The sequence below is a fragment of the Peromyscus eremicus genome, chromosome 9 (assembly GCF_949786415.1).
Source record: "Peromyscus eremicus chromosome 9, PerEre_H2_v1, whole genome shotgun sequence".
Lineage (NCBI taxonomy): Eukaryota > Metazoa > Chordata > Mammalia > Rodentia > Cricetidae > Peromyscus > Peromyscus eremicus.
Genome location: NC_081425.1, coordinates 81753696 through 81779357, shown reverse-complemented (window position 1 = coordinate 81779357; position 25662 = coordinate 81753696). Strand labels below are relative to the sequence as shown.

The 25662-nt window shown below is 47.4% G+C and overlaps 2 protein-coding genes across 5 annotated transcripts in view; one reads left to right on the top strand and one right to left on the bottom strand.

Moving 5' to 3' along the window:
• Positions 1-16638: 16638 nt before the first annotated feature.
• Positions 16639-21960, bottom strand: Rps24 (ribosomal protein S24). 4 transcript variants are annotated; one of them, XM_059273875.1, is made up of 7 exons: positions 21854-21959; positions 20635-20700; positions 20334-20543; positions 19068-19178; positions 18480-18500; positions 17073-17092; positions 16639-16728 (listed from the first exon to the last, which is right to left on the bottom strand). In XM_059273875.1, exons 1-5 carry the CDS (start codon positions 21854-21856, stop codon positions 18492-18494), a joined length of 399 nt encoding a protein of 132 aa, XP_059129858.1. In that variant the 5' UTR covers positions 21857-21959; the 3' UTR covers positions 16639-16728; positions 17073-17092; positions 18480-18491. The 4 variants fall into 4 exon arrangements, with proteins under 4 accessions (XP_059129858.1, XP_059129860.1, XP_059129861.1 ...); XM_059273877.1 differs by having other exon boundaries at positions 18480-18497; XM_059273878.1 differs by lacking the exon at positions 18480-18500 and having other exon boundaries at positions 21854-21958.
• A 2516-nt stretch (positions 21961-24476) lies between these two features.
• The window catches only part of Polr3a (RNA polymerase III subunit A), a 43552-nt gene continuing 42366 nt past the window's right edge, over positions 24477-25662 (top strand). The window contains exon 1 of the mRNA XM_059273873.1: positions 24477-24647. Within this exon, the coding sequence (XP_059129856.1) occupies positions 24604-24647 (44 nt within the window). The 5' untranslated portion in view covers positions 24477-24603. The remainder of the gene's footprint in view (positions 24648-25662) is intronic.

The following is a 25662-nucleotide window of genomic DNA, read 5'->3' as shown; positions in this document are numbered from 1 at the left end:
GGCCAGCCTGGCCTACATGAAATCCAGCCTTTAAAAAGACAAAATTTTGCAAGGTGGTGGAGGTGCGTGCCTTCAATCCCAGCATTTGGGAGGCAGAGCCAGGTGGATCTCTGTGAGTTCGAGGCCAGCCTGGTCTACAGAGCGAGATCCAGGACAGGTACCGAAACTACACAGAGAAACCCTGCCTCAAAAAAAAAACCAAAAACCAAAAACCAAAAAACAAAAAAAAAAAAAACAAAAAAAACAAAAACAAAAAGACAAAATTTTGAAAGAAAAAGAAAAGCATCTATGGGTTCTCATCTCCAATAGATAGGCATTTTGCTATATAGGTCCTTGAGCGAACATGGTTTTCTTTGTAAATTCGTGTTTCTGTCTTCATTTTGTTGTTGTTTTGACACAGGATTTTGAAATGTTGCCTTCCATGGCTTTAAAAAACTCACAATCCTCCTGCCTCAGCCTCCCAGGTGCTAGGTTTGAAGGCGCTTGCCATCACACGTACCTTGTTTGTACATAAAGGAGCCTTTGGGCCACTCCCACCAACGGGTAAAGAGAAACAGAGGACCCTGTGTGTGGTATGGCATCAAGCCATGTGGCCACAGCAGGTACTGGCTCACTACATCTAAGCACGCATGCGCAGGGACCTGTGGCGGAAGAGGCAGCTGTGGTTTCCAGGACCCTCCCATGTTGCTCATGCCTACGGTGAAAACGGAAGGGAATAAAAACTAGCTCTTCCCTGTTCCAAATGTCACCTTCATCCTGGGGGCTCCTGTAAGGTACTGATTACTGTGACATTGTAAGGCGACATGTTTCTCCCATGGCCAGAACCACACTGGTCCCTTTCAGGAAGAAACTGTTTAGAGTGTTTCTTGGCCCCTACCTTGAAGGGTGATACAGAACAAGAGCTTAGACAAGACCTTGAAAGCTTTTCAATCAAAGTTATGTCAGGCTCTGCCCCAACTTCCATCACTGTCTGTTGTCTGTCTCCAGTTGCTTACATGTGATGTAAGCACACGTGTTTTTCCTCTCCTGCCTTCTGACTATGTCCTGGGCTGTACAGATGGCTCAGTGTCAACAGCACTTCCTGTTCTTGCAGAGGACCCAGGTTTCATTCCTAGCATCCATCTTGGGGATTCAAAATCAGCTATGACATCCAGTTCCATGGGATCTGGTGCCCTCTTCTGGCCTCTGTAGGCACCTGCAAGTACATGGTACAGACAACATACATTCAAGGCACACACACACACATACACACACACACGCACAAATATATGTATATGCATATATATATATATATGCATATATATATATAGTATAACTTGTATTAAATTTTTTATTATTGTTGTTTGAAACAGGGTGTCATGTAGCTCGGACTGGCCTCAAATTCATTATGTACCCGAGGCTGACCTCGAACTCTCAGTTCCATAGCTTCACTCTCCAGTGCTGGGATTACAAATTATACTACCATGCCCTGCAAAATAATTTTTTTTCAATAACACATAACAGATAAACCAATTTTTTTCTTTTTTTTTCCAAGACAGGGTCTCACTATGTAAAGGACACTTCAACACTGTAGACCAGGCTGTCCTCAAACTCACAGATATCCACTGCCTCTGCCTCCCAAGTGCTAAGATTAAAGGTGTGTGCCACCATGTCTGTCTACAGATAAACCAATTTAAGCCACTTTAAGCATATTTTTAATGACTTTTGTTTGCTTGTTTGTTGTTTTGTTTTTTGAGACAGGATTTCTCTATGTAGCCCTGGCTGTCCTGGAACTCACTCTGTAGACCAGGCTGGCCTCAAACTCAGAGATTCGCCCGACTCTGCCTCCCAAATGCTGGGATTAAAGGTGTGTGCCGTCACCACCTGGCCTTATTTTTTTTTTTTTTAACCTTAAATAATATTGATTAGCCTCTACAACTGGAGTGCAGGGGTGGTGGAGTCTTCACCCAGCTTTTCAAGGATCCAGTTATTTCCTTATTTTGCTCTCCTCTTCTGTCTCAGCAGCCTCTCTTTGTGTCAGAAAAAAATGTCTGTGGTGTTATCACCAATTCTGATTGGGCCAACTTCAGCCAGTCAAGTTGGGCAAGGGTGCTTCCATATGCTGATTGGCTGAGCCACTGCTCATTCCTAAACTATAGACGCTGTGCTTCTATTGGCTGAAGCCCATCCAGACCCACCCCCAAGACACACAAATAGTGGGAACAGTAGGGGTACAGAATAGACCCTAGAGAAGTAACCAGGAGATCCTGCAAGATCGGTTTTCCCACAAATCACTGAGCCAACATCTCTTTGTTCAACTTAATAGGAAGTGCCCAGGGCAAGAGACACCTTGTGACCCCTGTTGACCAAGTGCCTAGTGACCATTGAGCAAATCCTTGTTATGTGTCCCAGGAATAATGGCAAGAACTCAGCCTGCTGCCGAGACACAGAGGGAGTTCATCGGGAGATAAGAGGCTGTCCTTATCTGTCCCCAGCTTAAAGGAAAATCCCTCTGTGTGCTGAAGTTCCTCCAAATTAGAAATGGATGGAGCAGGTAACTGAAGAGACAGCTCAGTGGGAAAGAGCACTGGCTGCTCCTGCAGGAGACCCAGGTTCAAATCCCAGCACCCATGCGGCTTCTCACAGTTACCTGTAACTCCAGTCCCAGTGCCCTCTTCTGGCCTCCTTGGGCACCAGGCATTCATGTGCAGCACACACAAACACGCAGATAAAGCATTCACACACATAAAATGATATAGTATTGTAGATGTAACCAACCATCTTATTAAATAAGAAACACAGAGCCGATTCAGAGAAGAAAGCCAAAAGGTCAGAACTAAGAGCCTTACCCTTCCTGCTTCAGCCAAGAGAGCTCTCCGAAAAAAAAGGGGCCTACTTCCTGTGTGTATGTCTTTAAATAGTCTAGATGTTCTGCCTTCTCATTGGTTGTAAACCTAAAAAACGTGACTGCCTTGTCACTGCCTGTATGTACCGCCCTCCAGGTCCTTAAAGGCGTGCGCCACCACCACCACCCACTTGCTATGGCTCTAATAGCTCTGACCCCCAGGCAATTTTATTTTATTTATTTATTTTTTTTGTTTTTTTTTTTTTTTTTTTGGTTTTTCGAGACAGGGTTTCTCTGTGTAGCTTTGCGCCTTTCCTGGAACTCACTTGGTAGCCCAGGCTGGCCTCGAACTCACAGAGATCCACCTGGCTCTGCCTCCCGAGTGCTGGGATTAAAGGCGTGCGCCACCACCGCCCGGCCTGCAATTTTATTTTTTAACATACAATTAAAATCACATTTCAGTACAAGTAAAATACCACCACATAGTATATAAATCTTTTTTTGTTTGTTTGTTTGTTTGTTTTTATTGTTTTTTGTTTTTCAAGACAGGGTTTCTCTATGTAGCTTTGGTGCCTGTCCTGGATCTCACTCTGTAGACCAGGCTGGCCTTGAACTCACAGAGATCCGCCTGGCTCTGCCTCCCAAGTGCTGGGATTAAAGGTGTGTGCCACCACTGCCTGGCATAAATAAACCTTTAAAAATTAGAAATTGTGGTTTAGAAGGTGTAACCTAAATGCTCTTACTGAGAGTTGGCATCCACAGTGGGGAAGGGGCCTGAGTCTTGGTTCCTAGAAACCCATGAATTACTGTTATGATCATCTCCTCTTGTTAGAACTCCTGCCCCAGCCTCCTGGCTGCTCTCTCTGCCTCAGTCCCAGCCCAGTCCTTCACACGGCCACTGCTCAGTCAGTCAGTCAACGGAAGTTTATTAACTGTGTGCCAGACAATGTTTGAAGCACAGGGACCGGGCGGGGCGTGGGGTGGGGGTGGCGAGGAATGACATCCATGTACCACAGATGCCTCTGCCTTCATGTGCTTCCCTTGCGGCCAGGGCTCGGTTAGTGACCAAGAAGATACTGAAGGAGAATGCCGAGGAGAACGAGCAAAAGCCACAGAAACGCTCATACACACGGCTGGGGCAAAGGGGCAGATATAAAGCCCTGGAGGGCTTAGGACAGGAACAAGCTTAGGGGATGCACATTTTCACACACTCTGCTGAGTGCAAAAGGAACTGGGGGTGGGGGAGAGCTAGTGGTGCCCTTCAGCTGGTGAAGCACTTGCCTAGCACGTGCGAGGCACTGGATCCAATCTCCAGGACTGTGCAAACGGAGTACAGTGGCATATGCCAATAATCGCAGAACTCGAAAGGCAGAGGCAAGAGGATTTAAAAATTCAAGGTCACCAGGCATGGTGGAGCATACCTTTAATCCCTGTACTCAGGAGGAAGAGGAAGGCACCAGCAAACAGATCTCTATGAGTTCAATAGGCAGTTCAGGCTAGCCCAGGCTACATAGTAAGACTCTGTCTCAGGAAAAAAAAAAATCAAGGTCATCCTCAGATACAAACGAAGTTTAGGGTCAGCCTGAGCTGCATGAGCTGCATGAGTCAAAGAAAAGGTAACCGAAGGGACAAAGGTGGCGGAAGCAGCGATGTGGCATGGACGTGACATGGGTAAGAAGATATGTCGATGGCTTAGACAAGAGTTGAGTGATGGGGTGGTAAGCAGCTAGACCCCAGACATGAAAGAAGAGACAAATGGTTTGTCAATGAACAAGTTGTGTCACATAAGAGGAAGAGTCCCGGCTGCAGAGAAACGAGGCTTTCAGGCCAGTTGGGTGAAGGATCCAGTTGCCCTCCATAGGGTAGGGAAGTGGGAAGCGGATGAAGACAGAACCCCAGAGGCTCCACATCTGGCCAAGGCCCTTATATGCACACATGCATGCACACATGATGGCTCACACCCTGCCTCACATGGCCCCTCCAGGTACAGCCCCGCCTGTAAAGACCTGCTACTGTCCCTGCAGTCAGCCCCGCCCACATCCCCAGCCTCTTTCCCATACAGTCTCTAGGCCCATCTAGCACATCTCGTGTAGTTCCAGGTTTGTGCGTATACTTCTTTCTCTGCCTGAAGGAGTCTGTGTCACATCTGCAGCCCCCAGACCCACTTCCTTCACCTCCAAAGGGGAAAAGGAAAGAGTTGTGCAGTGCCAGGTAATTTTCAAAGCATCTGCCTGCTGTCTCTGGTCGCAGTCTGCTGCCATGCATTTCTGAAGCTCAGCTAAGAGGTTCCCCACTGAAGGCTGGAATGAATGTCCAGGCCAGCCCAGATTCCAAATGCCCAGGCTTGAAGTCACAGAGCCTGAGAGGGTTATAAGTCAGGTGCCTTGAGTCTGCATAGAGAAAGTATTGGCATTATGGTCTGAAGCAGACTTGAACCCCAAAGTCAGCCTGTTTGTCTAGCAAGACTGTTGAGATGGCTAATATGGATGTCAACTTGGCAAGCTCTGAAATCATCTAGGAAACACCCCTCTGGGCATGTTTAGGAGAAAGCTTCTGGACGGACTTAACTGAAGTGGGAAGATTCGCCCTAAGATCTGACTGGCTATTCCATGGGCTAGGGTCCCAGGATGAATAAAAAGGAGAAAATAGGCGAAGCACTGGCATTCATCTCTCTCTGCTTCCTGACCGGAGACAGAACACCACCATCTACCTCACCCTCTCAAAGGGAGACAGCACGCAACCATCCATCTAACCCTCTCCACCATGATGGACTGTATCCCCTCAACTGTAAGCCAAAATAAGCTCTTCCTCCCTCAAGCGGCTCTCACCAACTATTTCGTCACAGTGATGAGAAAAGGAACTGACACAGCACTCCCCCTGGGCTTCTCCCTTCCTGCTCAACTCCCCCAGCCACTTCCGGTAGCTCCCTACCAGCAGAATCTGCCATCCCTCCTGGAAATAATCTGCCTCCCTGTGGCTGCATCCAGAAGCATTCCAATCGTGGCTAAGAGTCTTAAAGCACCCCATTCTGGAGAAAGTGGTGTCACCTGCAGTCCATCGGGAGGTACGAAAACCAACAAGAACTCCCAGCACCAGACTGCCAGGCTAGGGTTTGCTCTAGCATGCCCCCCTCCTCTCTCTACAGAAACCATCTGGAGTCCTGTGACTTGTCTCCTCTGGTACAATTGACACAATGGCCTTCCCTATGTACCTTGAGGCTCAGGCTTCATATTCTTACATGGTCTCACACTCACCCTCCCCTGCTATTACGGCTTCTACCTAGAAACCTATGCACAATGGGTAGGTCTTAAATTGTTTTTGTGTGGAACTAAACTAACAACACACTGCCTGAGATATAAGCATCATTCTGAGAAATGTTCAGTTTACCCAACGGCAGCCTGTTCCCACGAGGGCCAGCCCAGGAGGCAATGATGCAGGTCATGTGCCAGTCCCTAGCTTGCTCCCACGGCAGCCATCTCCTCTCACCTTCAGGATGTGTAGAAGCTGGAGAGAGATCCCTTCTCATCTCTCTGCTCACTCACCTTCCGCCCAGGGACGTTATGAGAATTAATGGGATAACAGATGAAGCGCCTCCAAGGAAACAGGCTACATAAATCCAAAGTGTTATTATTAAATTCCAAATTTAGCCCTCGGGATCAGTGAGACATGACAAATCTGGGCCGGGAGCAATCTCAGCTGCATGGACAGGAAGTCCCTATAAAATCAGGAGCCATGACGTGCAGGCGTTGGGGGCTAAAAGAAACCCTAAATGGCCCCCACTTCAAGTCTATACGTCACCAAAGGCTGGAAGAGTCTCCAAGGGAGTCCCACCACAGAAGCAGGCAGCTTCTGCTTATCCCCAAGCCCGGACAGGAAACTCATTGTCCTCAAGAAGCTCCTGTCTTCTTCTATTACCTCTGAGTTTTAAAAACTTGCTCCCAGGTTGAAGGCTGCAGTTCAGTTGGTGGAATGTTTGCCTGCCCTGCACAAAGCCCTGGCTTTGGGGTGTGGTGGCACACACCTGTAAGCCAAGCACGTGGGAGGTAGAGGTAGAAGGATCAGAAATTCAAGATCATCCTCCTCACTAGAGAGCAAGTGTTAGGCCAGCCTGGACTCCATGAGACAGACCCCTTCTCAAAAAGAAAGATTAAGAGCCGGGCGGTGGTGGTGTACGTCTTTAATCCCAGCACTCAGGAGGCAGAGCCAGGTGGATTTCTGTGAGTTCAAGGTCAGCCTGGTCTACAGAGCGAGATCCAGGACAGGCACCAAAGCTACACAGAGAAACCCTGTCTTGAAAAACAAACAAGAAAAGAAAGAAAGAAAGAAAGAAAGAAAGAAAGAAAGAAAGAAAGAAAGAAAGAAAGAAAGAAAGAAAGAAAGAAATGACCTATTGTCCAGCCATACCTATCCTGTGCCTTCCATTCCCAGGACTAATTTTAGGCCTTTCCCATAGGATAGCTGTGACCAATAGAACTACTGCCTTTTCACTCCCAAGTAAACAGCCCCTCACATTCGAACTGGCCACAATCAGAAGGCAAGCTCACCTTGACACTCTACTATGCATTGGCTCTCCTCATAGCTTCAAAAAACTGCCATAATTCCCAGGGAAGCCCATAAGACATGGCAGAGAAGCACAACCTTGCCCCAACTCCAGGAGCCCATTCATATTCTCCTAAGGCAGAGAGTTGGACATTCAGCTCACATGAAATCACTGTAGGATGTTACATTATCTACATTTAGATTTGGGCATTTACATCCTGCATTGGATGGATCTAGATAATCATAATCCTAAACATCCCCAGGATGACAACCAAGTGACTGGACTTCATGGAGCCACCATGCCCTACAAAAACATTAGTTACTATGAAATATAAATAGAAACTATAATGAAGGCTGGAGGTTCAGTTCAATGACCCAACTATTGGTGAAATTATTAAGGCCACTCCACGTAGTTAAAAGGGAGGTTTATTTTGTGGGGTAACTCACAAGTGAAGGGATAGGTAACAGGGTCTGGGAAAGGTGTAGCGCAGTCTGGCCGTGTTCTCTGGAGAACTCTGCTCAATCTAACTCCAGCGTCCAGGGTCCAGGAACCAAGAGAGCCAGCGCATCTGGATCTCGGGTCTTCAGGGTCCTCTCTCGGCCCCACCTTGTAGGCATGACAGTTACCGAAGCCTCAATGGGAGTTGGAACTTCCAGATCAAAGCTGGAATGGGTACCCACTACACCCAACATTTGCCTAGTATGTACAAGACTCTAGGTTTGATCTCCAGAATACACACACACACACACACAAAGACATTCATAAATGAAGGGTGGTGGCAGATGCCCAGCACTAGGAAGGCTAAGGCAGGAAGATCTCAAGTCCAATGCCAGTTGGGGTTACTGTAGTGATTTGAATGAGAATGACCCCATTAGCTCATAAATTTGGATGCTTGGTCCCCAGTTAGTGGAACTGTTTGGGAAGGATTAGGAGGTGTGGCCTTGTTGGAGTAGGTGTGTCATGGGGAGTAGACTTTGAGGTTTCAAAAGCCCACACCAGGTCCATCATCTCTTTCTGTCTACTACCAGTGAATCAGGATTTAAAGCTCTCAGCTACTGCTCCAGCACAATGCCTGTCTTTTTCCTACCATATGAGCATGGACTAACCTTCTAAACCTGTAAGCAAACTCCAATTAAATGCTTTATTTTATGAGTTGCCTTGATCATGGTGTCTCTTCACAGCAATAGAACAGTAACTAAGAAAGCTGCATAGTGAGTTCAAGACCAACTTGAACCATACAATGAGACCTTATTTAAAAAGAAGGAGGAGGAGGGGGAGGAGGAGGAGGAGGAGGAGGAGGAGGAGAAGGAGGAGGAAGAGGAGGGCTGGAGATGTAGCTCACTTGGTAGAGTGCTTTCCTAGCATACATGAAGCCCAGGGTTTGCTCTCCAGCACCACATAAAAACAGGCATGGTAGTGGAGGGCTACAATCTCAGCCCTTGGGAAGTAGATGCAGGAAGGTTGGAAGTTCAAGGTTACCTTCAGCTACATATTCAGTTAGAGGCCAGCCTGGGTGACATCATAAAATTCTATCTCAAAAACACCAAAACCAAAATTAGCTTACCCTACACTGTTGGGGTAAGCTGAATCAACACAACAGAAACTAACAAGTGTTAGAGAAAGTATAGAGAAATTGGAGCTTAGAGCTCCATGTTTTGGAATGATTTTCTTGAACCAATCCCAGAGAAGCCTCCAGCACTGCTGGAGTTTTCTAATAAATATCCCTCATGCTCCAGAGGCCTCTGGTCAGAGGGACCCTACAAAGCATCCATTGTTTTCCTCCTGCCACAGCAAAGACTGGTAGTGGTCCCCAATCCATTCTCTACTGATGGTCTAGTCTAGAGCTGGCTTATGTGGAGATGGTGTGGCCTCTTCCAGACTTGCTGGGGGTTGGCAGGGAATGAGCTTTCACTGAGTCAGCCAGAGTGAAGCTCTCCTCAGACCTCTCACGCTGAGCACTTCCTTGCCTCGTTCTGTGCCCACCTGTGATTGGCACGTCCCACAGAACAAACACCCACACGAGATAGCAATGCTGAGAAACTATCTGTGCCATTGATGGCGCTAGGGAACGGCTGCCTCCACCAACCCCAGAGGCCTTTTCCCATGAGTGCCGTGTCCTGCCTACTCAAGGCTCTTTATGTTGATTCAAAGTTACTGGCAGCCAAGGCTTCCTCCAGTGCGCTGGACGATGGCATAGGGAGGACCAGGGTTGCCGTGTCAAACCTCAGCCTCCCAGGGGTCACTGATGTGCTAGTGACAGACTATGCAGGATGACACAGGAAATGAGCCAGACATCCTGGGTAGGGTACCACAGAACTTCATTAACTCAAAGATGTAAGTAAAGAGGCTGAGGTGCAGCTCAGGTAAAGCAATCTCCCTCCCTGAGTGTGCAAGGAGGTTGTTCCATCCCCAGCACCACAGGCTCATGTGTGTTGGGGTGTGTATATGGGGCGGGTGTGTGTGTGTGTGTGTGTGTAGATGTTTATGTATGTATAAATGCTCCTGAGCTTCTTCAAATGACCGCTGTCAGGAGGAGCATGAACTGTGGGTGAAGCAATCTGAAAAACCCAGTCCTCTCCTCACCATTAACAAATTCAGAGACCTCACAAGTCACTGACACTCTGTACTACTATGGAGCTGGTAGATGAGCCAAAAAACTTTCCTTTGCTTCTCTGAGGAAGCAGATAGAAAGATACATGCCTTGCTTAACATTTATACTGTGGAGGCTTGTGCCTCAATGGTCTTGCTAGTGGGATGGGCAATTTCTTTTTTTTTCTTTTCTTTTCTTTTTTTTTCTCTTTTTTTTAAGTTTTTCGAGACAGGGTTTCTCTGTGTAGCTTTGGAGCCTGTCCTGGAACTCGCTCTGTAGACCAGGCTGGCCTCGAACTCACAGAGAACCGCTTACCTCTGCCTCCGAAGTGCTGGGTGGGATTAAAGGCATGCACCACCACCGCCTAGCGGGATGGACAATTTCTAATCAAACTCTCTGCACATCACCAGACACAGTGGGAAGAGCAGAGGGCCACAATCCCCAAATACACAAGTATTGTGTACTTATAAAGACTCAGGATGGGCAATGCCAGAGGCCTACAGCACAGCTCAGCATTCAACTGGGTGAGCGGCCAGCCAGTATAAACGTAAGACACCAGTCCTTGTATTAAGGACGGAAACGCTGAAGTCACTCTGAGGCAATGTATTTTCTGAAGAAATACACAGTGCAGCTGAGAGAGATCATGATGTAAATCTTTCCTCCTTCCAAACAACACAGAATAGAAATCCATATAGAGGCAAATCCTGGGTGTCTAAGGACCTGGAGAAAAAAAAAAAAAAATCCAATTTGGTAGGTTCCACCTTACTGCCTTGCAAGTCCCTGGGAAGGCTTACTTAAATGGACACCGGAGATGGATGTCATGTCGCAGCTTCTGCAGCCAGCCCCCTTGCATCACATGTCTTTCAAAGCACAAGTATGGCTCTTCCTTAGCTCCCTGGGGGCAGAATTTGTATATATCTATTTACATGTATGCATTTACACTTATTTTTGAGAGGAGAGGTTCTACATCTCAGGAGCTTCTACTGTAGGAGGGGAGGACATGTTTGAACGGTGCTTCACATCATAGTGGACTAGGAGACAGAGGAAGGCTTCCACCTTTCTTCCCTATGGCAGGATTTTAGACACAGAAAGAGCTGCTGACAGCCACCTAATTCAAAGCTACTCCCTCAACCGAGCTGGAAAACTGAGGCCCAGAGGCAAAGGAAAATTGCCCCCAGATCACAAAGCAAAGACTTGAAGATAGTTTCTGGCTGCCATTCAACAAGACAGCAGTATGACACTGTAGCATGCCGAATGCTGAGCCATAATCAGCTACTGGGGTTCTAGTGCTCTGCCCTCTAAAGAAACTGTAAGCTGCCTGACTGGGCAGCTACAAAAGGGGAATGCTGTTTGCAGAGGATCTGCAGAGACCTTGCCCCACGGATGGGTAGACATCGCCATGCACATGTGAACAGCAGCAAGCCCTCCAGGTTCAGCTTCCCTACAAGGGCTGAATCCTGTAAACAAGATTACCACCCCGGCAGACCTTCCCGGAAGAAGAAAGGCTGACCCCTCTGTTAATCTAGCAGCAGGCTTTCCCGAGAGCAGCGGCCTTGACAACAAAGCGCAAGAGTCCAAGCCTGTGCCCACAGTGCCCCCTCGTGGACGACAGCCGGAGGGACCGCCTTTATCCCACCTAGGAAGATTCTGAACGCGGCTACTATCAGCAGTGTTCTTCGCTGGCCCCCACAGTTGTCCCCGCTGCAGTATCTACTCCCCAATACCCTTAACTTTAGTCCACACCAGACTCACCTGCCAGGCTTGTTAAAACCCGAGTTACTGGGCCCTACTCTCACTTTCTGGTAGAGTTGGCTGGGTGGGGCCCTGAAAGGTGCAGTTCTAACAAGCTCCAAGGTGGTGCTGAGGTTCGGGTGGAGACAAGGAAAACCTGCCTTAGCTAGTTCCCAGGCTCATCAGACTGACTGTGCAACTCCCTGTGAACCTCAACTTCTTCATCCGCAAAACAGGGGAAAAGCGCCTCCCTCCTAGACTTAGCTCACAGTATATCCTTAAAAAGGTGTTCCTGTGTGTGTATGTATATCACATGTGCATATTCACACATGTGGGTGCCCGTGTGTGCTCACCTGTGCATGTACATGCGGAGGCCAGAGGTAAACCTCAGACCTCTTCCTCTATTAATCTCCCTCTTGCTTTTTGAGACAGGGTCTCTCACGAAACCTAGACCTCATCATTTAGGACAGGGTGGCGAGCCCCCCAGGAAGCTGCCTGGCTTCCCCAGCACTAGGGTTACAGGCGTCCACTTCAGCCCAGCTTTTATGTGGGTGCTAGGGAACCCGAACTCAGGTCTCAGGCTTGCACTGCAATGACGCTACCCACTGAACCATCTCCCTCACTCTATGCTCATAATTTTTATTAGCAGTAGTCGTAGTATTAGCATTCATTTGCAAGCTTCTTTCGGACAAGGCCTGCCACAGGAGACACAGGCAGAATGGACCTTTGTGAACTTTCAGCCTAAACCTCGAAGTGGTTAAAATTTCAGATGTATAGTGCTCCTGCCCCCCCCCCCCCAACCTACAAAGTGAACTCTGGGGTAAGCAGCTGAGTATTTTTAACAAACCCTCATGACTCAAGCTAATCCTTGTACCTGATACAGAGGGAGGGGAAATGGCCCTGTTCCCCCATGGTGCCTGCTGCCTGGAGGCTGAGGAGCAGGAACCGGTCTGGGTGCCCAGCTTGGCTTCCTTCCCCAGTACATGGCTCGGCTGCCAGTTCATCATCCCCCTCCTGCTGTACCAATCTTTCCATCATGCCTGATGAGCAGTTGAACGGTTCAAGTATTCTGTGTGGAAAAACTCAGCATGTGACAAGGGCACTTGATCTACTGTTCAACTCTAATTGTCCACATTTTCTCTCGCTCAACCAAAATACTGGATGAGAAAAGTCCTTAGCCTGGCACACAAGGTCTTACTTGGATTGTTCCCTGCTGACCTTTCCAAGCCCCTTCCACTAGAACATGCCTTGTACCCTAACTCACTTCCAGCTTGAAGACACTGGGAGGCAGGGCCTGTGGTCTGGCGTAGGGGGATGTCTAAAGGGTAGATGAATGGATGTGGGGAGCTCTGGGACTCAGGAAACTCACCCTGATAACACTGATAACCCAGAGTCCTGCCCTCTGCTTAGTCAGCTTGAGGTCTTTTGGAATGGAATTTCCCCTGTGAGAAAAGGCAGGAGTAAAGAGCAACTCTACCTGAAGCCACCGGTCACATGGGACTTCAGGAGGATGTCCATCCATCCATCCCTCCATCCCCTGCTCCACCACAGAATCACCACTCCCTGGTGCACCGTAGCCCCATCTTTCATGGCCTCAAATGAGATTGCCTCTATGCATTTGAACTAGATCATGTCACTTGCCCTGGTGTTGCCTCCCCCAAAAGCCTTCCAGGATCCAGCTTCTTACACCAATTTTGGCTGTGGACTGTCATCGTGTACCATGTATTGCTAGCCACTCCAGGAGCCAGACCGTAAGATCTTAAGTGTATTCTCCTATTGGCTTATCTTTCCACCTCAGGTGCCAGATCAGGGACTGGTGGTGCACATAGTAACTTGGCAAATGGAGAATGTGTTTAGCTATCTATGCTCACTATCCCTGTGGCAAATGGCACCTCCCTGAGCAACGGTATGCACCAAATAAAGCAGCTATATGACTGAATACAGTAATGTCTTGGGTCACACAACTGCATGCTAACCCCACCCTCACTACCACTTGGTAACCAAGAACTATCGTCCACTCTCTCTAACCTGGAAAAGACACCTTCCTCCTGACGTTAACTGCAGACCACTGTCTACATAGTGGACAGTTTACAACCCTCCCTGCTTCAGCTAAGTGAGAGTATTGTATAAGATGCTCTTGAGGCAAACCAACATAAACATGTTAGCTGGCAGTGATGGCACACACCTTTAATCCAAACACTCGGGAGGCAGGAGTAGGTGAATCTCTGTGTTTGAGGCTAGCCTGGCTACAGATTGAGTTCCAGGATGGCCAGTGATACAAGGAGAAACCCTGTCTCAAAAAAACAAAACAACTTGCCAAAGAAAGGATGCAGTAAAGGACAACTGAAAGCTGCCTGATTGCTTAGACACACACAGCTACAACACAATGGAAACAATACACTTGCGGAACCATCTCCAGCGTCTCCACCCCTTGATAGTTTCTAGCAGGGAAGCTCACCATACCATCAAGAAGGCACAAGGTCTGGAGCTTGAGTCCAGTACTCTCACTAGTATGCAGTTAGTGCCAAGCTGGAGGGGCTGCTCTCCCCAGTTCCTCAGTAAAATCGATTTTGCGTTCTTATAAAGACTTGCCCCAAACATGCAGAGAGCAGTGTCTAGTTATTGTCAGCGCTGTGCTCCAGCCTCCAACACTCCCAAGTTCAATAGCACAATTGCACACAACCTAGTTTCCCCAAACCCTCACTTCCTGTCAGTTGCTCAAGCTTCAGCCTCCACGGTTCTGTCATCCCGAGTCTCAAAATAGCTTGTGATTCAGAGTGGCAGAACAGGTCTCCTTCAAAGTCCTTGGTTTGACAATAACCCAAATATCCAGACTAAAAGTAGCTGAGGGGAGGATTAGGGAACAAGCTAGTGAGGGTGATGACTGGCTGGAGCACACAGGCTGTTTGCAGAGCAATGTCCACTCGGCTGCCTTCAACCATCACTATCCAGCAAAGCTCACAGGCAGCCAGCTTGATTTCAGCTGGTTCTCTGAAAAGCCTGGCCCACCTTGTGGAGCCCCGGCAGCACGCCTGTACAGGGGACCCTGCCCACATTAAGGCAGGAAGGCCCATGCACCTCCTGTAACCCATGCCTTCCCACTTGCTTTCTAAGAAAACCAGTCTGTTTTACTGCTTTCATAGCCCCGCTCACAGCCGCTACCTTCACCTTCCACTCTAGCCATGAACCAACATGCCCATCAGTCCATCCTGTACCACAGGCTACTTCTTTGCTTGCATGCTCTAGCTCAACAGTCAACCTATTCCAGCCTTGACTTAGTTATCTTACATACTTGATCCTACTCCACACAACCCTGTAATCACTGATAACCAACCAGTTCAGCCTATGGTGTTTTCTACTGGCCATTTGAAGCCAGCAAAGGAAGATTCCCCTAAAACAGCCCACAAAGCTGCACACTTGCTGTCACATCTTTGCTCAAGTTGGAGGCCTCTCCATGTGACCTGTGATGCTGTCCCAATTTCACCTGTCCTACATACCTGGCCTTTCAGTGGCTGGCCATTGCTTCAAGATGTCTCATTCATGGGTATTTTATCTCCATTGTATATACCTGGTGGGGTCTGCTGAGACCACCAGACCCCTAGAACCAGAGCTACAAATGACCATGAGGAGCTGAAAATTTGAAACAAGGTCTTCAAGAGCAAACCTCTTCAAAAATGTCTAGTTTTCCACCTAGTGTTCTCCACTGCACTGTCAAGTCTTATTCCCACATGGACCCATACCAATTGATACAAGCTTTAAGGGGAAAAAAAAAAAACCCTAAAAACCACGGACTGGGCTTCATCAGAAAAGCACTCAACCAGTACTAACTAGTATATGCAAGGTCAAGGAACCTACCACAAAAGTAAATAAAGCATCCATAACTGTAATGCTTTTCATGCAGACTCCTACCCAAATCGCCCAAACACCTAATTCAACTAATCCACAGTTTAGGCCCTTGAATTTGACCCCTCCCAAAATCAGACAAAGAAAGACTGAATTTCCATTAGAGCTAAACAAAGAGACCTTATAAGGTTGTCTTACTGTATTGTCTTAAGCGTTTCCCCATGTATGTTTCCAAACTCAGGAATTACAGGAATGAGCCATACCAGATTTAGCTTCAAAAAAGGCCAGGAGCCAGGCATGGGGTAATGGGGGAGGGCATACTTTTAACCCCAGCTTGAAGCAAAGCAGAAGCAGGGAGATCCATGTTCAGGACCAGTCAGAGCTATAGATCATCTTTAAAAAAAAAAAAGGGGGGGGGGGAGAGCCAGGCTGGTAGGGAGAAAGGGTAATTACTTTTTAATCCTAGCACTCGGGAGGCATGTGATCTCTGAGTTCCAGGACAGGCTCAAAGACAGAGAAGCCCTGACTCAAAAAACAAAAAGAGGAGAGATGGCTCAGGGGTTAAAGAGCACTGGCTGTTCTTCCAAAGGTCTTGAGTTCAATTCCCAGCAACCACATGATGGCTTATAGCCATCTGTAATATAATCTGGTACCCTTTTCTGGTCTGCAGGGATGCTGTCAGAACACTGTATGCATAACAAATATTTTTTTTTAAAAAAAAGGGGCGGGGGGGGGGCTGGAGAGGTGGCTCAGAGGTTAAGACTTGCTGCTCTTCCAGAGGTCCTGAGTTCAATTCCCAGCAACCACACGGTGGCTCACAGCCATCTGGTGCCCTCTTCTGGCCTGTAGACATATACGCAGGCAGAACACTGCATACATAATAAATAAATCTTTACGAAAAACCAAAAGAACTAAGTTGGAATGTAGGGACACAGAAAGCGGTTCGGCCAAGGCAAATGCTAACAGGGTACATCACACTGGTCCCAGACTTTGCCCACGCAGTTACTCTACACCCTCTGCTAGGAAGAATGTGAACAAGCCCCTACAGCAAGCTTTCATCTAAAGCTGGACTGGCAGGTGGACTGAAAGAATACCCAATAAACAGCAGACTCCAGACACATAAGCTTTTAGTTTATTTGTTCTCCCCGAAATTGTCTGTACACCACCGCAGATCAAATCACCGCAGATCTACTCCTTTGGCTGTGAATCAAAAATATAAAAATAAATTTAGTCAGCAACAACCTTGAAAGAATTTTTAAAGCTCAAAGACAGATAAACTCTTAAAAAAAAAAAAAACTCATGCAAAACAAGTATTAATAACCTAAAACAGAAACTAAGAAAATGATGCAAACATCCAGAAATTAAACTAACATTCAAATTAGAAATGAAACAAAAACAAGTCAACACCTCTAAATTGTAGACAGTCACTGTTAGTACTGTTACAAACGGTACACTTGTAAATCTACATATAAATGTTCACACACTTGCTCAAACTACATCAGTAATAAGGAGTCTAGTGATCTACGTAAGAGCTTGAATTATACCTGTATCCAATCTCCACTCACTGAATCAGTGGCAGGAAAGGGGGAATGGGAAGGAGGAAAACAGACAGTTAATTAGTAGTCCCTTTTCAAACACCAAAATTAGCTGCACTGAAAAGTACATGCAATCAGGAACCTCGGGTGACTGTTCTGTGGTTGTACATGAACATTCCTCACATCACCCAATTCTGACAGCACCTTGCCTGATTACTACAGCTCCAAGGTGGCACACAACTGCATTAATGCCAGAGTGGTACTAACCCTACACTGTCAAATACCAGCATGTAGATGGAAGACATGTCCCCAAGGCTGAGGCCCCTTGGCTCTGCTTAGCCTTATGCTAAGCAGAGGACCCAGACCTGGGACTCTTTAGACTCTAATGGGGAGGGGGGGCTCTAATGATTAGGCAAGTCTTGTGACATCTGTTAAATCTTTAAAGCACATCAATCTTGGATACCATGAGGTATACAGATTTGTAACAAAAAATTACTACTGGTGCGTTGGTTTAAGCTCCACTGCATACATATAAAGGAACACCACATTCCAATATCAAGCAAAACAGTCCAGAGGCCATTACTATTTACAGCTCATTTTTGAGCTGGTTATTTTCCAAGGTGGTGCTAGTGAGATCACTAGCCCCAGTGTCAGCCCCCAGAACACCTTCCAGAGGGACTGAGGCTGAACCTAGTGGCTCGATAAAGAATCTGTTAAATGGCCTTCAGGTCTGGCTCAAGGGACAAATCTGACTGCACCATCAAAACTTCTATCAATAAAAAGGTATAACCTGCAACACCTATGTAGTTCTATGGGCAGTGTTCATTAATTCCACAGTACTGATAGAGAAGCCATTTGATCATGGTCTCAGGCAGGCAGCTTGAAAGGTAGGCATCAGGGGTTGTGGGCACATTTCTAAAACGCTACTAATTTAATTCCACTGCACGTTACAAATGTAGTAGAGTAGGAGACCCATTCTGTTCAAAATGCATGTGGTGAAAATACCCTCAGTATGTTACCCCAAAGTTTTCTATTAAGAGTAGGAGACTAATGAGGATAGAATGCTGACGCTGGAGCAGATGCTGCTCCCGAGAGAATCTGCTGCCTTTGTAGCACCCTGGAGAGGATGGGTCACTGAAGCCATATCCTGAACACCAGTCTCAAACTACAAGTTCAGGAGACCAGGGCACCTACCTCCTTCAGTGAGTCACCACCCCACACGTAACATGCATTTTTGAGTTTCCAAAATAAATCTAAGTCTTTCCTTCTGGTAGTAAGCTACTACTTAAGACAGGTGACTGGCATTTATTTTAATAGGCCACACTACGAAAATCGTTGTTCAGAAGCCAACATGCAAAGCATCAAAGCCAGCTCAGTGAAGGTGACACATCCCCACACCGTGCTCAATCTCAGTACCTGCTAGATATTTCATTTCTGCTGAACAAGAAATCCAAGACAGTAGAAGAGGGGAAAAAAATTCACAGAACACTTGATTATTCAGCAGCCCAACACCTTAATTCCATTCCTCTATTCACAACTAGCTAGCAAAGCTGGTATAAAGCTATCGCTCAAATCACTGTGATCTCAGCTAACTGGCGAGGAAAGCAGTTTGACATTTGGAAAGCATGGGCCACATTGATCCAGCTGTTTCAAAAACCATCACCCATGTTAAAAAATAAAATGAAACCCTAGGAACATGATCCGCTCTCCCTTGAGGTGTCTATGCCAATTAGCATGAGAAGGAAATTCTCACTGAAAGCACCCACTAGGATGGCTGAGTCAATGTGGCCTTCTGTTGGATTGTGCTAGTCTAGGAGCAGAAGAGGTGGGCCAATCTACTCTAGGACACTACTATGCTACATAGCTTCTCAAAACGTTACCTTCTGCAATCCAGAAGAGGGGAAAGAAAAAACACCGAGAAAGATTATTTAGAAAAGAAACCCTCTTCACAGACAATATTAAGCTCAACCACCACCGACGCTTCTGTGTCTCCCGGAACCATACCTTTTTGCCAGCACCAACGTTGGCCTTTGCTGTGCCCCTGACCTTCTTCATTCTGTTCTTGCGCTCCTTCCGCTGTTTCCGGGAGGTCTTCTTCTTCTCATAGAGGCCATGCTACGAGAGAGAGAGCATATGTATCTGGTGTACCATCCCTCACCACCCTATAAGCACTCGGGAGGCACAGGCAGGCAGATCTCTGAGTTCGAGGCCAGCCTGGGCTACAAAGTGAGTTCCAGGAAAGGCGCAAAGCTACAAAGAGAAACATTGTCTCAAAAAACTGAAAAGACTTTCAAACAGCTTTTACAAACATACCTTTTGTTTGTTTTTTTTTCAAGACAGGGTTTCTGTTTAGCTCCAGCTGTCCTTGAACTCAAGAGATTCGCCTAAATCTGCCTCAGTGCTGGGATTAAAGGTGTGTGTCACCACCACCCAGCCTAACATTCCTTTTGAAGCTGCCATGACACTGTCTAACAGACTTCCCTTTCAATTCCTTCTTTTCTAGTGAAGGGGTGGACGACACTAAAAGCTCTACCCTTCCTACTGTGGAGATCCTAACCCATTAATCTGCCCTTGGTTATTCCTGGCAGAATCTTCAATACCCTCTCAGCCAACTCTTCAGCAATGATTCCCAGAGCACCACTTTAATAAATCTATCTAGCCAGGTGTAGCGGCAGGTTGATCTGTGACTTGAAGTCAGCCAGAGCAACACCCTGTCTCAACAGATATGGCGTTTGTCACCAGTTTTGGACTAAATGGAATTCGGCCCTAGAATTTTAAAGCCACTGTCTGTGGATTGTAACACACTGCAGCCTGCCCACTAAATAACCAGACTTTTCCTAGCCAGATGTGGCAGCACATCTGCAACCCCACCCACTCCAGAGGCTGTGGGGGAAGACTGCTGCCGAGTTCCAGTTCAGGACAGGTAAACTACATGGAGATGGCCTAGGGTGGGAGGTTAAGTTTGGAAAAGTACCTTAATACCATACTGAGAGGTCTTTTAAAGTCAAAAGGTTTAAGTTTAGACTTAATCCCATAGATGACCAGGAATCTTTGCATTAAGCAAAGAACCCTCGATTAACATTTAGAATTCCTAGTACATATGTTTACTGTTCCCAAACTGTTTGGTATTGCTCATTCTATCTACTCACAACAGTGACATTGGGAAACAAATTCTTCTAACTGGCCATCCTGTCTCAACCCAGGCTGGAATTACAGGCATGCACCCAGAGAACTAAATCTTCAGCAGCTGTTGCACAAACAGATACCTACTCTTGCAAGTCTGTGTTTGGGCTCATTCTTCTTAGCATAATCTAGAGAATCATAGATCATGCCGAAGCCAGTGGTTTTGCCGCCACCAAAGTGGGTCCTGAATCCGAACACAAAGATGACATCTGGTGTGGTTTTGTACATTTTGGCTAGCTTCTCCCGAATTTCAGTCTTTGGTACTGTTGCCTTTCCAGGGTGAAGAACATCAATAACCTGAAAAGAGGTACAAAGTTTAGTATTTGTTATAATTAACTACTTCAAAATTGAAACACAGCACTCCAAACTTTGACAGGCTTATCCTTACCATCTGTTTCCTCTGAAGCAGACGGTTAGTCATGAACTTCCTGGTCCGGATCGTTACTGTGTCATTCTGCAGATAACACACAAGTTAGTAAAATTACGTTAACCATTTCTTGCCTTTGCCATGCTAATTCAGTAGTAGCCATGTGGCCAAGAGACACAAGAGTTGGTGGCAAACTGTTAAATAAGGGGGGAGGATCTCAGTCCAAAAAGCATGTGGCAACCTCAGCCACCACATAAAATTACCCTGAACCACTGACTTCTGTCATCAGCTTACTTTTAATTATGGTTACCATTTGGGTTTCCCAAGCTCGGCTCTACTGGACTTTCGGATCTCTCAAGTTGTATGGACTTCCTGAAGATGCCTGACCTCCAGTCATTAGATACCACCACCCTAGTTACTGCAGCCAATGCTTCCAAGGGCTTGGAAAACAAGTCTCAGTGGTTCCCAGAACCCAATGTCAGGTTGCTCCACAACCCCCCATAAACTCCAGTTCCAAGGGAATCTCACACCCTCTTCTGACCTCAGTCATTATCCACACACACATGACTTTGCCAGCGTTTACCCTCCGTAAAGGACGAAGTACCACAGTAGCTAGCATTCAGCAAGCTTAACCAGACTAGAATTTTATCAGAGATCAACTAAAATCTGCAGAAGCTTGCAAATGCTTGCTAGCCTGTCGACCTGGAAGACTCTTGTTCAAGTCCTCTCAATGGTGCCTAGTCCTTGAGCAAAAAAGAAAACCAGCCTGCAAGTGGCGGGCACAGTACTCTACCTCTGAGAGAGGAAAAGAGACTGGGCATGGCCACGTTTTGGCAGCCTCCCCTCCAAGCATTTTGATGCTCCCAAGACACCCCAACTCTAACTGGCTCGCTACGCCAACTCTACTGGGTCGCTACGTTTGCTAGCTTACTCGAAGGGTCCGCTGGCCCAGGAGCCGGAGGCGCCTTCTTCACCTCGGCCCGCCAGCGCCTGCCTCTCCCCTGCCCCGCATGCCCAGCCGGAGCTTCCGCGGCCCCGAGGCCCTGCAACCCGAAGTGCCCGGCGTGTTGTGGACGGCGGCCCGAGCCCCGGCTCAGCGGCCCGGGCGACTGGCCTCCGTGCGACATGGCCCGAGCGGAGTGGGTGGGCCCCGGACGGCTGCGGCTCCAGTGACGGGCCCGAGATGGCAGGGATGGCGCGGATACGCGACGGATAGAGACGACAGGCCGAGGAGACTCACCATGATGGCTACGGTGCCCGAGCTGCACAGGAGGAAAAGAGGATCGCGCTCTACCGGCCAATCATATCAACGCGCACGGAAGGACCCGAGGCCCGGCGCGGGGGCGTGGCCAAAGCCTCGGGGCAGACCACGCCAATGCCTGACTGAAAGTGCCTAAAGCCACGCCTCTCTGCCTTTAGACACGCCCCCAGGACTAGCCTGCCCGATTTATGGTTTCGCAGCCCCACGTTCCATTCCGATTCACTTCTTTTCCCTCCTGTTTATTGTATTATTATCATTATTATTTTTTTTTTTGAGACAGGATCTCACTATTTAGCTCTGGATGTCCTGGAACTCGTTCTGTAGACCACGCTGACCTCGAACTCCGTATATCTGCTAGCCTCTGCCTCCCGAGTGCTGGGATTTTAAGGCTTGTGCCACCACACTCGGCACAGTTCACTTTTAATGTTGTTTGTTTAAATTCTTCTCAGTGGCTCTTTGTTTAAATTGCTTCCATCAAGCCGGGCGTGAGAGACTGAGGCAAGCAGATCTCTGAGTATCAAGGCCAGCATGGGTCTAAATAGATAATTTTTAGGTCAGTCGGGGCTACGTAATGAGACTCTGACTCAAAAAAATAAAATAAAATAAAGATTACCTCTAGATGAGTTAATCTTGAAGACCATTAAGGAAGGCCTTTCGGTCAGCATCTCCATTTTACACCAAGGGAAACAGCAGAAACCTTAACTCAGTCTTTCATTTCACGGATGCAACAAGGCACATGGTTGCTTATTTTTTCGTAAGATTTTTCATGTGTGTTGTTTTGGATTCTTTGAAACAGGGCTTTGTGGTGAAGACCATCAAGGCCTGGAAGAATTCGTTGTATTACTAAGAATACTCTGAATTCCTGATCCTCCTGTTGGCACCTCCCAAGTGTGGCACCACGTGTACCAATATATTGGATTGGGAGGGGATTGGGACTGCTATGATTTGGTTATGAGACTGAGTGTCTCTAAAAATGTGCTGAGCCCGGCATGGTCAGACAACAGGATCAAAGTTTGAAACCTGCCCTGGGCTGCATAGCAACTTGCAGACCAGCCCGGCTGTATCCTGGCTCCAATCAAAATTCTGAAAGAACCGAGGATGTAGTTCGCTCGCTCAGGGGTAGAACCTTGTCCATTATGCAAGGGCTCGGATTCAGTTCCCAGCACTAGGCGGGGGCGGGGTAGGATGAAGTCATCTATTTGAGCCCGGTGTGGTGGCACACACCTATGATCTCATCAGTCCGCAAAGTTGAACAAGAGTAGCCAAGAACTTGAGGCCACTCTGGGCTACAAAGCAAGTACCAACACACTGACTAGGGTTACACAGAAAAGAACCTGTCTCAAAAATATTGTCATTTTTTTTCAAATCTCTGTCCTTACACAAAATTAGCTTATAATGTTTCCTGATCCAAGAGTTATGCTTTGCCTAAAGTGAAGCAGTATGTAAAAAGGAATGTAATCCTGCATTATTTCAAGGGGAATCCCCAGGGGCTAGTGTGCACAAGGAAATCAGACTATACCTCTGGCATCTGCCTGCACATACGCGTTAGGCCCCAAAATGGCAGCTCAGATGGCAATATTTTAGGGTGATGGTCTGGGTCCCACCTGAGCTTGGTTTTGCTAGAAACAAAAACTTAAAGCATTTCTCAGAAGCTCATAACAGCTGGCTGAAGGCTCCTGATGGCATCTGTCAGAGTCTCCTCTGCCCCATAGCTAACCACTGGCTTTTCTGAGCTGCCCCACCCCAGTCATATGACCCTATTAAACCTAATAAGCTTTGGCAGCTGGGTACTGGCCTCTACGGTAGCCAGGCAGTTTTTAATATACTGTTATTTCTCTCCATGGAGATTGGTGGGATTCTGCAGTTTCTTGCTGCACCTAATTACAAAACACATAATTAAAAATGAATCATATATATATATGTATATTTAAGCCAGACATATCTGAGCACTGAGGATATGGCAGCAGAAAGATGGTAAGTTCAAGATCACCCGGGACTATATAATGAGATCCTTTCTCAGGAAACAAAATACACACACACACACACACACACACACACACACACACACACACACACGTCCAATTTTGCCCTTGTATAAATTACAATTTCCCCTCAAATAACTTTATAGACTGGAGGCTTGTGTGTGCAGCTTTGTCTTCAGCTACTTATTTCTTCTTTTGATTGCCCACATGGTGCTCTTCTGTTCCTTTGGCGGGTGAATTTTGGCTTCCAATGTCTCCAACAATTAGATGTTCTTCATTCACAAAATATTGATTTTCTTCTTCTTCTTCTTCTTCTTCTTCTTCTTCTTCTTCTTCTTCTTCTTCTTCTTCTTCTTCTTCTTCTTCTTCTTCTTCTTCTTCTTCTTCTTCTTCTTCTTCTTCTTCTTCTTCTTCTTTTTTTTTGCCTTGGAATAAAGAAAGCACAGTACTTCTCTGACGTTTTGAGAAACCCACCTGAAAGAGGATTTTTTTTGACTAACGCGGCCTGGGTGCATTTTACGCAGGAGCCGCTAGGTGGCGGTGTAGCGGGAGGTCGCAAAGCAGCATGTGCAAAGCCTCTCTTGACAGACTCCCGCGGCGGAAGAGGAAGCGGCACGTGCGGCGCTCTACGGTGGCCGAGGGACAGCGGCTGCTCTCTGAGCTCTAAATCCAGAAGCGCCCGAGAAGCTGCAGCGACAGTGGTTTCTGTAGTCCGAGCCTGGAGAAGGGCGCCCGGCAGCCGGCACCATGGTGAAGGAGCAGTTCCGGGAGACGGATGTAGCTAAGAAAATGTAAGACGCGGCTGGGGGTGGAGGCTGGGGTCCCGGGTCCCAGAGTGTTCCAGGTGAGGGACAGTTGTGAAGGGAGCGAAGAAAGACGGTCCAGGATGGGATTTCAGATCTTACCGGGTCCCTGAACTGCGGCGGAGAAAGTGGGACGGACCGAGCAGTGTCAGAACGGGCGTCCTGAGCCAGGATGCCACCTCCCGAGGCCCCGCGCTGACTCCTCTCAGGAACTTTTCCCTGGCACGAGGAGACAGTGTGCTGACCCGAGGTTGTCAGCTAGAAAGTGGGTTCACAGCAGCTAGGCGGCAGGCTGAGATGCAAGCTGCTGTTCCGGGCCTTCTGCTTCAGAGCCTAGTTATTAAACAGTAGACCCTCCTTATGAGTTTTCGGGTTTTTTGTTTTGTTTTGTTTTCCCCCCCGGACAGCGTTTCTCTGTGTAGCTTTGGAGTCTGTCCTGGAACTCACTCTGTAGACCAGGCTGGCCTCGAACTCACAGAGATCCACCTGCCTCTGCCCCCCAGTGCTGGGATTAAAGGCATGCGCCACCATGCCCGGCATTTTGTTTTATTTTAAGGCAGATTCATATTCATTTATGTTTCTTTTTTTTTTCTTCTTCTTTTTTTTTTTTTTTTTTTTTTGTTTTGTTTTTCAAGACAGGGTTTCTCTGTGTAGCTTTGCGCCTTTCCTGGATCTCGCTCTGTAGACCAGACTGGCCTTCAACTCACAGAGATCCGCCTGCCTCTACCTCCTGAGTGCTGGGATTAAAGGCTTGCACCACCACCGCCCGGCATTCATTTATATTTCAGGGAACACCAGAGAGTTCTGAGGCCAGTGTTGAGCACTTAAGATTCCGCATGAATGCAACATTTGCTGCTTGGTCTAGTGGAGAGTAGTCAAATCAGCTATGGTTGCGGCAAATTCAAAGACAAGCAGAGGGGATCATGGGAGCACATGTAATGAATAAGTCCGGGCTCACCACAGACCAGGCCTTTTCAAAATGCGTATTGGAGGGACAGGGTGG